This window comes from Drosophila ficusphila, unplaced genomic scaffold (genome assembly GCF_018152265.1).
Source record: "Drosophila ficusphila isolate 14025-0441.05 unplaced genomic scaffold, ASM1815226v1 contig_197, whole genome shotgun sequence".
NCBI classification, from domain to species: domain Eukaryota; kingdom Metazoa; phylum Arthropoda; class Insecta; order Diptera; family Drosophilidae; genus Drosophila; species Drosophila ficusphila.
Window position 1 is genome coordinate 8,016,525 of NW_025064091.1, and position 12,498 is coordinate 8,029,022.

Consider the following 12,498-nt stretch of genomic DNA (forward strand, 5'->3'; position numbering starts at 1 on the left):
AAAGTATGACATTAGAAGAATGTTTTATCAAATTTTTACAAAAAAATATTAAAAAATATGGCAATGGTAGCAATTGTCCGGACGTGTCGCCAAAAAAAGTTGAATTGCGGTGCCCCTCATAACTCGGTGCTGGATCAACCGAAATCAAAAAATGAAAGTTCATTCGTTAGATAATAGTTCGCCCCAGGTAACGCTGTGAAGGTTTTTTGAAAATTGCAATTTTTTAATTTTTTCGAAGACTTTGAAGTGAAAAACACAATTTTTTGGGAAAAAATCGGTTAATTTGTCATTGCAAAATCAAAATTATGAACAAAAAAAAAAAAAACTCGACAGCGTTACCTCGTAAAATATGTACAGAAATAGTGTTTAAAATTTCAAAAGGATCGGTGCAGTAGTTTTGAAGTTATGAGGGGCACCGACTTTGAAAATAGCGTGTTCGGCAAAATCGATTCAAAGTACTTTTATACGTGAAAATACGCCCAAATACGGTTGTTTAAAACGCTGTAACTCTGTTAGTTTGACTTTAATTGACTCAAAATTTTTACACAATGTTCTCGACATATTAATCATTCAGAAAAAAAAAAAAAAAAAATAAAAAAAAAAATTTTTAAAACCTTACCCCCCCTTAAAACCAGTATCATCCAAGTTGCAAACCTATGTTTTGTTGGATTGATGAAAACTGGATTTTTTAGTGAATGTTTCAGGTGGTCGATAGCATTTCGGGGGAAATCTGTTTCACCATCTGGCAACACTAAGCCTTGGTCAATTCCAACAAACCTTCCCGAAAACACAGTTTTTTCGGAAAACAAAACAAAATAATTAGTTAATTATTCAGTCCATGAAAATGCACAGATCGCAGTGAAAGAAGGGCAATGTGGAGAAGTATCGAAGCGTAAGAATCGCAGGCGGCTGCCAGCCAACAACAACACCACCCACGAGCAACAATAACAACAACAACGGCAACAGCCGCAACAATAAAATTTAAACGGGAGACTGCTGCAAATATATACACAGCGAGAGAAATCAAAATAAAAGAAACGAAAAGGTACAGAATATACGGTGGGTCTCTGTGTATGTATAATTGTTTGATAAAATATAAAATTACTGCAATTTGTACATTGCGAATATTTGCGAGTGTGGGTGGCTTGTGTGTGTGTGTAAGATTGCGACAACAACAATAGCAGATTGACCCCCGCACAGCTGTGAATGTTTTCCATCTTTCTTCCGCTCCTTTGTCTCTGTCCCTCATCTTCTAATTTTGAATTTCGTCTGCTTGAAATCAACCACGAACTTCCAACGGGCGTCTTCTCCAATTGGTATTTACCTTCATTTTCAATAATTCACCGTTAGTCGAAAACGCTATGTGTGAGGTTCAACTCTTTAACTCCCGTTAAGTGCACTTTTTTCTTTGTTGTGCTGTTGCCATCCCTTTTGCACACCACCCTACCCCACCTACCCGAAAACTACGCACTTTGCTTTTGGCCTGCTTATTGCGTTGTGTGTTTTCGTTTTTTCCTCTCCCTCTCTGTTTTGCGTTTTAAAAGTCTTATCAACACGTTCAATTAAATGTATTCAAAAGCAAAGTAATAAATTAAATGCATGAAATTTGCTACCTTTTTCAGAACCTCTCCCACACACACACACACATACGCAGTCAATGACCCAATACGCCTGTGTATGGGAGTGTATGGAGGTTGAAAAAATGTCTTCCCAATTTTTGGATTAACTTTGCTTTGGAACCCTTCGTTAAACCGTTGCATTTGACCTCGTTAATTGTTCTCCTTTAATTGCTTTTGGTAAATGTACATATTTTTGTATTTTGTTGCTAGGCTCCACACATACTCGCTAACGTGTGTGCAATTTTGAAGGGCATCGCCACTTCGGCTTTTCTCTCTCTTCTTCCCTTCTTTTCTGCTATTTATCATTTCTTTCTCTAGCCTCTTGCTGTTGTTTTTGTGGCTTTGCTTTTGCTGCATTTTACAGCTGTCGCTGTCCTTGATTATAGCTTTTCTTTGCTTTGGGGCTCTCTTTTCGTCTAATTTGTTGTTGCTCATCGCTTTGTTATTATGATTTTTTCTTTGAAGGGGGCCCCAGTACACGGAGAAAAAACTGTTATAACATAACACGGTTATATTTAAAACATTTTTGAGTTTGATCAGTGTTTAATAATGTGTACAAAAGTTTTAAACTCTTAATATAAAAACCTGTAGAAAAATTTGTACATACGCATATTCCAAACAAATCTTAAAAAAAAGAACCCATCTTTCTGAGCTTCCTATTGCTAGTTGACATTGAGTACTTGCTTTGTTTGCTGTGTAGTGCATTCAGCAAGCTCTTTCCCTCGCCCTCTCCCATCCATTCCAAACCTCCTCGCACTCTCTTTTGCGCTTGCTCTCCTGATTGTCGCTCTCTGCTTTATGCTGGCGTCGCTGCCGCCGTCAGATGCTCGTGAGCTCCAACGTGCGCTGCTTTCTGCTTTGGGGGCTCGAAACTCTGTTGCCAGTTAATTTTCAGTAACTAGTTGAAGTAGACAACAAAACGAGCGAAAACGAAAACACACACATATGCAGATATATGTGCATAAGGGAGAAGGAGCGCCAACAAAATCATCAGCCAAAAACCACAACATAAGTTGCAAGTGAAAAACAAAGTAACCAAAAAGTACGCATTTTTTGAAATTTTTAGAATAGAATATTTGATAAACATGTGTGTGCGGTATGTGAGTGTAAACGTTTTCTTTAAAGACTTAATAAGTTGCTGGATATAAGGAATGAAGAAGTCATATTTAAAGTCTAATAGATAAACAATAATAAAATCAAAAACAGTATTAAAGTGAAGCTGACTCAATTTTTTTTTTGGTTAGTAGTTGTTTGTTTTTGTTGTTGCTGCTTGGTGATCTTCCATGTGGACTCACACTCAAGTCTTACACAAAAGCAATGCAAGTAATAGGAACAACAACAACGAGTAACAGTATTACTTCGCTTATTGCGTACAGTGAAACTACAACATCAAAATCGACGACAGCAATTCGCCTCTGCACACGAACAACACACAGAAATCGAAAGAGAATTTCACAATTTGTTAAACTAACGAAGCCAAACCGTGGCAGAAAGACAGAAACGGAAAGACTTTTGATGTGGGGTGGCCAAAAAGAGTAAGAGCGAGGGGGAGCCAGCACACACTTACACACAAAGTGCAAGAGAGTGGAGAGCGTGGCAGTAACAGCAAAATTAGCTCATCCCAATGAGTGGGAGAGTGGTGGAGATAAAAAGGGGCAAACCATAGAACAGGGGAAAATGGCAGTAGGTACAGTGGGGTAAATAGGGAAACCTTTTAATATAAATACTAAGTTTAAAAAAATGTATTGAGCTATAAATACAAATTAAAACACCTTTCTTTTAATTTGTAAAAAAAATGTAGCACCTAAATGCTATTTTTAATAATATTGCATATCTATTGAACTTTCTGAACTCCCACTGTATATTTGTTGATTTCAAGATTATGGTGGAGCCTCTCTTGCCTGCACTAGCTCTCGCTCTCTCTCTTTCTCTTACTCTTGTACTCTCTGCTACTTTCGAGCAACAACATTAAACAGCTGAGCTTGTTTGAAAACAACAGCCACCCAACCAACCAACTGTCGCCCCATCCCCTCACCGCCTACCAAAAGGAAACGGAATTGAAATTGAAACAAAATCTCCAAGAGCAAGTGAGTGAAGGAGAGAAGGAGCGAAATAGAGAGGGGGCGATGGGGAGACTAAGCTTAACGGTATCCCGAAAGTATGCAGCATAAATCTGCGGAGCAAATCCGTTTCGAAGGACAACGTATTTTGCAAATGGCAATGACGTATTATAGAGTGAGCGAGAAAGGGGGTGAGAGAAAGAGAGCGGGAGTGGGTGGACTTGGGTGACGACGTCACTGACTGCTGACATAGTTTTCTCATTTAGGCCAAGTATGCATGTGCTTGTTGTACCTGCGAGTGTGTATGTGTGTGCAAAAGCATGAGATTCGCTGGTGACCTACATATCCATGAATATAAATATATATACTGCATATAGATAACTCAGAAGGTAACTCGACCTCCTCCAGATCATATCGCCTCCACTGGTCCCACAGTCCTATTCGAAGAAGTCGATCTTTTGGCGGCAAAATTAACCTGTAATTAAAAATATTTTAAAATCAATTCCGTTAGTGAACTTAATGTTGTACCTTTACCAAATCCCTTTTTTGAGAGGATCAAGTTAGCGAGAAAAATATGCTTCAAATCACATATCAGACTCCAATGAAATACATATGTAGCTGTTATTTTAAATGAGTTTTAAATGTTTACCCTAACCAGTCAATTGGAAAAGTCAAGCGTTATTGTACTTATTCAAAATTTTAAGCTAATTAAGATAAAAACTCTAATAAAACACTGCACTCATTATAATAGGTGTAAAATAAAAAGGACCTTGAAAATCTTTTAAAATATATAATATGTTTTTAAAAGCCTTGCTGTGTTTTTGATGTCAGCCTGCTTGTGAGGCGACTGCCTGGCCTACAATTAAAATAACCTTTCCTGTGCTCATTCTTGTGTCCACTTGCAGGGATCTCCCGTTTTGCTCTGGACGCGGCCAGTGAAAGTTGACGAATGCGGAGCAGTTGGAGGCAGACGGAGGAGCAGCAGTAGAGCAGTAGAGCAGCCACCGGAAGCGGGATGCGGAAGCAACTCATTAGCAATATATACATATATACACACGGAACAAAGTGAAACCAACAAACAAAACAAAACACCGCCTTAGCCTTAGTAAAAACGAGACAACGAGGAGACGACCACTCCAAAACCAAACCAAACCAAACAAAATCAAATCAAATCGAACGGAACCGAACCGTACCGAACGGAAATCAATCAAATCAAAAAACAAATAAAGCAAAGCCAGACGACAACCCAGAGTAACTCCAATACCAAAACGACGAAATGTCCTCGCCGAGTGCCGGAAAGCGACGCATGGACAACGATGTGATCAAGCTGATCGAGTCGAAGCACGAGGTGACCATCCTGGGCGGCCTCAACGAGTTCCACGTGAAGTTCTTTGGGCCAACGGAGACGCCCTACGAGGGCGGCGTGTGGAAGGTGCGCGTCTACCTGCCCGACACCTACCCGTTCAAGTCGCCGAGCATCGGCTTTGTGAACAAGATCTACCATCCGAACATTGACGAGTCATCCGGCACGGTGTGCCTGGATGTGATCAACCAGGCCTGGACGGCGCTGTACGATCTGTCGAACATCTTCGAATCGTTCTTGCCGCAACTGCTCACATATCCCAATCCGGTCGATCCGCTCAATCGGGACGCGGCCGCATTGTACCTGCACGAGCCGGAGGAGTACCATCGCAAGGTGGCCGACTATGTGCAGCGGTATGCCACCGAGGATGCGCTGCGGGCGGCGCAGCAGGAGCGAGAGAGCAGCGACAGCGAGTCGAGCATGTCCGACTACAGCGAGGACGAGGCCAGGGACATGGAGTTATAATATCGGTTGGGTCGCCAGTCCACCACGGATCTACCGCTGACTCCACTAACACTGACAACAGCCTAATACAAATGCTTCGATACCCTCTCCCATTTGCCCTATCCCCCACTCCACTTCCCACTTTCCCATCCACATCCACTACTCCCCGACTCCGCCCCCACTGCAGAAAAAATAATGATGAAGAAACCACACACAAATACCCTCTCAGTTGGCGACGGAACAACAAGCAACAAAATATATATATGTATACGTATATGTATATGTATATATATATATATGCATATATAATTGATAAAGTATAAATGATAATTGGATTTTAAGATAGAAAGTGATTCGACGATGGCGTGTGATGATCTGCGCACACACGCACATACATATAAATATATACATACAGAAAAATATATATATATATATATACACACACTAATGTAAGCAGAAAGAAAAACAAGATTTGAAAACTCTTAGTTTAGCCATCAGTAGCTGATAACAAGAAGGATTGGAGCAAGGAAGAAGGATCGCAACAGATCGTAACAGTTATTAATATAGACCACAACAAAAACGGAACGGAGGAGAACAAAAACAAAAAGAATGGAAACAGAAAAACCCATAAGATACAGCAGATACAACAGATACAACAGATAACAGATAAACGAAGATAAGAAGCGTAGATGCAAGCGCAATTTAAATGGTTAAATAGTAAGTGCACATGCCTTGCTTTTGGCCTTGATCTGGCATTAAACAGACGTCGATGCCCGTTCGTTCCATAGAGTTTATTGAGCATTGGAGCAACAAGCAACAAGTTGATAGAAACGTATCGTAAACACAAGTACCACCATCAGAAAGGAATGTTTTTGGAGAATCCCCACACACCACACACACCACACACAACACACACAACCGAATTGCCACAAGATGTGTACCCAATAATCCAGAGGAATCGCCTCAATCGCCGCGCTTAAATCGATCAACGAAGCAATGTGTTTTTGTTTTTTGTTCTGCCTCAGCTTTATGTGTTTGTTTGTTTGTTTTGTTTATTTGTGAACACGTTTTGTAGGATTCCCATTGCCACATTATATGTTTTTTCAGTAAATCATCCGACTTAGCAGCATTGTCCCTGCCAAAAACCCTAAAAAGAACAACAAAAACAAAAACAAAAAAAAAACAGAAACAGAAAATAAAACAAAAAATGTAATGTAAACGATCGAAACTAAATAGAACTAAAGTAGAAAACCAAGACAAATCCTAGAGGAAGCGTTTGGAGACGATTACGTGGAACAGACAGAATAAACGTTGCAGTTCTTTTTCTTGTTAATTAATATTATCGTACGGTTATTATGTAATGTTTTAAAATAGGATTCGAATTGATCGTGTAATTAATTAAATGCAATAACCCTTATTGTCTAACTTATGCCACCCGTGTTTAAGCCAAAACCAACTCTGTTTTTTTTTTCTTAATATAATACATTTTGCTTTTACGCGACATTTACTTGATCATTTGTTCTCTCTTTCGCTTTCGCTCCTCAAAATTGTTAATTGGAGGATTCAAGGATGACCCATAGCCATGGCATGGATGTGGAGGAGGGTCTGGTCTTAGAGGGGTCTTAAGCGAAATCAAATTAAAGTGCATATATATAGACACTACCGATCTACTGTACTGTGTACTAACACTATAACAATACTTATGCTTAAGTCTATAAGCAGAATTAATGAGTAATCTGATAGTTGTATATAAGTTAAACACACACACTCACACACACACACACACACCGTATATATGCCTATATCTATCAGGATACACAATAATTGAAACGTAATTCAAGCAATCGAAGTCGAATGGAAGGAAGTAAGCCCCAGTGGACAAGGGGGATTGATGATTATGATGATAATGACGAGTATAAAATAGTAAACACAAATTAAAACAAATTGAGAAAAACAAAAGAAACATGTTGTTACAAACAAGTGAAATCTAACAAATAAAAATCAGGAAACGAAAGAAAAGAAAGTAACGCCCGTTTCTTGGCCTTGTTTTGTCAATAGTTGAATTGGATGTTTGTTGGATGTTCGTTCGTTCGCCTGGCACCGCGACCGCCCCGCCCCCGCCCCCGCCCCATTTGGCAATATAGAATCCATCCATGGAGGGGCAGGGAGGCGGGGCAGTTACTCCTTACCTAGACCAACTGACAATGCCTGGGGAATGTCAACGCCTTGGAAACTCCAGTGGTGGAAAGTGGCGCGTTTGTTGATTTCCTATTCGCCCATTTCTTTCTGATTCTGTTTGTGCCTCTGCTTTTCTGTTTTTACCGTTTTCCCCCATTTGTTTTTTTGGCCCAAGGGCCGAGGGACACGGTTTTAACGCTCCTGCGTGGAGTTAATCGGGCAATCAAAACAACAACAACAACAGCAGCAGCAACAACTGCCACCGAAGCCATGGGTATCTACTTTAAAGATCTATTTAAAAAGCAATAACAACAACATTCCGTGCATGTGTGTGTGTGAGAGCAGCTCAAAGCTCTGTGTGTGTGTGTACCCATGTAACTGTGTTGAGCTGTAATTACTCCGGGCGTAGCATACTTTACTGCGCCCACCAGCAAAAGTGCACCAAGTTTGCCAAATAGTTGAACGCAAGTTGGTCCTCGCCACTGCGGGCTAAAATTCCACTTTCTGGCCAAAAGGGGAGTTCCTGCCAAAAGTCGAACTCATTGAAGTTACAGCAGTAAAATAAGTTCCTTATCCGTATCCGGATCCGGAGTCACGTCTTTCTGTGATGTAATGTCAGTTGCCAGTTGCATTGCGCGTTCACTTGGAAAACCAATAATTTCGGCGTGCCTGGTTCTGCTGCTCCAACTTTGAGCCCTCCTGCAACTTGTATAGAACCGTGGAAAAATATTAGTAAACAAAACAGGGAATTGAATACCTTTATACTCACTTATGTATTATGTTATGTAAATGTTTGTGGTAGATTTCTACAAGTATTGGGTTCTTTCTCTCTTAGCGTTGAATGCTTGTAATCGAACTCTTAACAAACTGCCTTAGAGTCTTTAAATTGGTGAAGTTTAATTTGCTTACCCCTCTTTATGTCAAAGTTTTTCAAGTATCCATTGGTTTTCAATATGGCCTAACACTGCACTTCCAGAGTTCATTACTTTACCAATTCTGATCCGAACTCAAAGTAAATATTTGTGATTCAATTCTTGGGAAAAAAGAACCTCTAAAAGCATGTAATTTGTTGTTCCTTTTAAAGTTGTTAATCCTGTTCGTAAAGGTGGAATTGTGGCTTAATATTCTAGAGGTGCAAATGAAGGATTCAAAATTTGAAGTAAACTCAGCCTGGAAAATGGAGTCCGTGCTTCCGCTGGAGGAGATCCCTTCGTTTGGCTTGCCAATCGCGACTGAATCGCACTGACTGAATGGCTAGCATTCCGAGGGATTGGCCAACACAAACAGGCGGGGACACAGGCGACCGACCAGGTGCTCTGTGTCATGTGTGATTGGGGGAACAGCAGACAGATGTTGCACATGGAACAGGCGCACCCATAGGCAGTTGCATTCTCCAGTGGAGGAGGTGGAGTGCCATGTGCAACCCGTTGACGGACTGCCGGGTCCAAACATGTCTGATTTATTTGCCCCATCGGTGGTCGAGTGGAGTGGGAGTAAATGTGGGTGTGATTGTGGGTGAGTGGGTGGATGGCCCGTGGCAACCGATATCAACAAATTACATGAAACCGTATGCCGTATTCCGTATCCCGTTTGCCGTACGAGAACATGGACTCTAGACAGACGCTCCTCGAGGACTAAAGCGCCCAAGGCAAATGGAAATGCTAATAAAATTATAGTGCCTCGGGTCGGCGGAGGCGGTCATAAACAGACAGATAGGCAGATGGATAGACAGACGGGCCCCCCAACTCATTTTTATTTGGGTAATCACAAGATAATAACATTTTTTCCCAAAGGCAGCACGACACATCGAAACAACTAAACAACTAAACAAAACAATAACATTGTTCGCGAGGAGGAGTGCATTCTGTTGTATGGGCGCAGATTGAAATCAAAGTGAGCACAAAAGTAAATGAGTGCACTGAACAAAAAGTCGGGGTGCGACACTTTTGCACCAGAAACTCTGTAAGTGGGATAACTTTTAAGTAAACTGAAATCAAAGTTCCCAGTTTAGAATCTCAACTATAACAATATATTATATAATAGTTATCAAATCACCTTTTAAATTTGGCATGTGGCATTTATCCGTGAAAAGAACGTGAATAGTCCCTCCAATATTGGTTTCTCGCAGTGTACTTGAATCGAAGTAGCCAGCCAAAGCGATTCATGGGCAGAATGTGAACGCTATTACCCATTTGGATGGGGCGCATTTGCATTTGGGGCCTTTTGTTTGCTCTGCCCCTGCTCCACATGCTATACATGCTACTTCAGACAGCGCTTTGCTGGCCAACTCTGAGCTGGAGTGGGCTCAAAAGGGTGGAGGGGGCAGGGGGAGGGGGAAGGTAGCTGGGTTGAGCGTGTCGAGTTTGACACATAAAGTAGCAACCCAGCAACCCACAGTAGACACCCAGACACCGAGACACGCACCCAAGTAACTGGCAAGTTCTCCTCTTATTTAGCCCGCGATTACCACGACTTCCCCCCCTCCCCACCCCCTTTTTTTTTGTTTGCAGGAAAAGCTGGCGGCGGCAAGGGGCGTTCGCCAACACCGACACCCAATCGGGATGGTGGGGCAACGAGTGGCGCAGGTGGTGGTGGTGGTGGAGCAGCGGCACCCACAGCAACCGGAGGCGCCACAACCAGCGGCGGCAGATCCACACTACATGCCAACAAAACGATACTGAAAACGGTGTCGGTGTTCCTCGCCAGCGGCAAGCGCAACTCGAGCAACCAGCAGTCGAAGAACGCGGCGGCTGCCCTGCAGAACAAGCGCCAGCAGCGCCAACGGAGGATGGACGAGCTGAGCGGCAAGGTGAACCCCAAGCTGCTGGACAGCCTGCGCAAGAAGACGCGCTTCACCAAGTGAGTTGCCCACGCCATACCATACTATCTGGGATTAGGGATTGGGGATTAGGGATCAGGGATTAGGGATCAGGGGAGTTTCAAGCTAACAGGCTAACACTTGCTAATCCTCACAGGGATGAACTGGACGCCCTGTGCAGGATCTATCGCAAGCTGGTGTCCAACTGCCAGTACGCGGCCAAGACGCTGGCCTCCAGCTCCTCGAGCGCCGCGATTGCCAAGCCCCATGCCGCAGTGGAGGTAATTACGGATTAATTAATTAAATCTTATTTAATTTAAAGCTTACTTTATATGTTGTCTTATTCCTGCATACAAATTAAAACGCTTTCAATGAATCTTTTGTTTTTGTTTCGTGTGAAGGATATTATTAACTTACATTATTAGTTAACATACACATTTTAGTGGTTGATTAATTGAATTTTATTTAAATATATATCTTATCCCTGCATACAAAATATATATATATATATATATATATATATATAGTATGTTAAATTTCATTGAAAGCATTTTTATTTTATTCATTTTATTTGTAAGTCATGTTTTGGTGTCGTATGAAGTCCATGGCTAATTTAGTTTTTGTTGTTATTAGTTAACAATCACATTTTAGTGATTGATTAACTGAATTGTATTTAATTTATGGGTTACTTCAAAGTTTATCCCACTCCTGCATACAAATGCAAACCCTTTTAATGAAACTTATGTTTATGCTTCGTGTAAAGTATATTGCTTTAATTAAATCATTATTAACTAACATAAACCTCTTACTAAACCTAAAATACTATAACCAGGGCATCGATCGAATCGTGTTCCGAGAGCTCCTGCACAGCACCTTCGACATCGTCACCGAGGAGATCCTGATGGAGCGCATCTTCTGCAGCTGGGACAAGGCCCACGAGGGACTGCCCCTTCGATTGGAAGGCTGGCTCATTGGACTCTCCACCTTCCTGCGGGGAACGCCGGCGGAACGAGCGGCCTTTTGCTTCCGGGTCTACGATCTGAACACCGATGGCTTCATCACCAAGGACGAGATGTTCACGCTGCTGAGGAACTGCCTGATCAAGCAGCCGCAGGACGAAGATCCCGACGAGGGAGTCAAGGACCTCGTCGAGATTGTGTTGAAAAAGTTCGACCTGGACAAGGACGGCAAGGTGAGTGGCGGACCTTAAGTGGGATCTCTTCAGGATTAAGTGCCTCCCTTCAAATAACTGAGCTGATTGGCATCCTGGACAGGTATCCTTGGAGGACTTTATGGGCACGGTCACAGCTGAGCCCCTGCTAATCGAAGCCTTTGGACAATGTCTTCCCACGGACAGTGCGGTGGTTTCCTTTTTCTCAACGCTGCAGGTGTGATCTGCAAACGATTATAAATTAAATTAAATTTGTTTAAATTTGTTATATATTTTATCAATGACATACAACACAGTTCTGTTTTGAATTTGTTGATACTTTTATCTGTTTAAAGTAACACAACTTGTTTGGTAAACAACTTTAAAGACAAACTGACTAGTTGACTATTATTTAACTAACTTGAAGTGACTGTAAGTTTAAAGATTATTTACAGTGAGTAATGCTTCTAAGTATCTTTGAATTTGTCATGTTTATTATCGAATGAAAATAAAAAATTTGTTTGGGAATGTGTGACTTATTTATTAAACTGAGAGTGCGTCATATTAAAAACATTTTTATACCCTTGCAAAGGGTATAAGGAATATATATTCATCAGCATCTCGATCTGAATCTATTTCTGCAAATTAACATGCTAAATGGAAAATGTAACATTTTGTAAGTTGAGAATTTAACACCTGAAAAATGTTAGATAACATTAAGTTAACATTAATTGTAATTTTTAATGTTAATGTAATGTAAATGTTATGTTATTTACATTGGCAATCGCCACGTCATCGGCAATGGTAATTAAATGTTTTGTATTATTTCTTGCACCTATAATTCTCAACTGGTTCTGGTCGAATCT

General features: G+C 41.2%; 2 protein-coding genes across 4 annotated transcripts; both read left to right on the forward strand.

The window, feature by feature from the left end:
• The first annotated feature begins 733 nt into the window (after positions 1-733).
• Positions 734-6,993, forward strand: LOC108098083 (ubiquitin-conjugating enzyme E2 H). Of its 3 annotated transcripts, none has more exons than XM_017200786.2 (2): positions 734-1,059; positions 4,585-6,993. In XM_017200786.2, the coding sequence occupies exon 2, from the start codon at positions 4,956-4,958 to the stop codon at positions 5,505-5,507; it is 552 nt and encodes a 183-aa protein (XP_017056275.1). In that variant the 5' UTR covers positions 734-1,059; positions 4,585-4,955; the 3' UTR covers positions 5,508-6,993. The 3 variants fall into 3 exon arrangements, with proteins under 3 accessions (XP_017056275.1, XP_017056274.1, XP_017056276.1); XM_017200785.2 differs by having other exon boundaries at positions 734-1,045; XM_017200787.2 differs by lacking the exon at positions 734-1,059 and adding an exon at positions 2,483-2,661.
• A 62-nt stretch (positions 6,994-7,055) lies between these two features.
• Positions 7,056-12,122, forward strand: LOC108097880 (EF-hand calcium-binding domain-containing protein 1). The gene is made up of 5 exons (XM_017200416.1): positions 7,056-7,089; positions 10,175-10,523; positions 10,640-10,763; positions 11,315-11,674; positions 11,757-12,122. Exons 1-5 carry the CDS (start codon positions 7,056-7,058, stop codon positions 11,874-11,876), a joined length of 987 nt encoding a protein of 328 aa, XP_017055905.1. The 3' UTR covers positions 11,877-12,122.
• Positions 12,123-12,498: the final 376 nt, after the last annotated feature.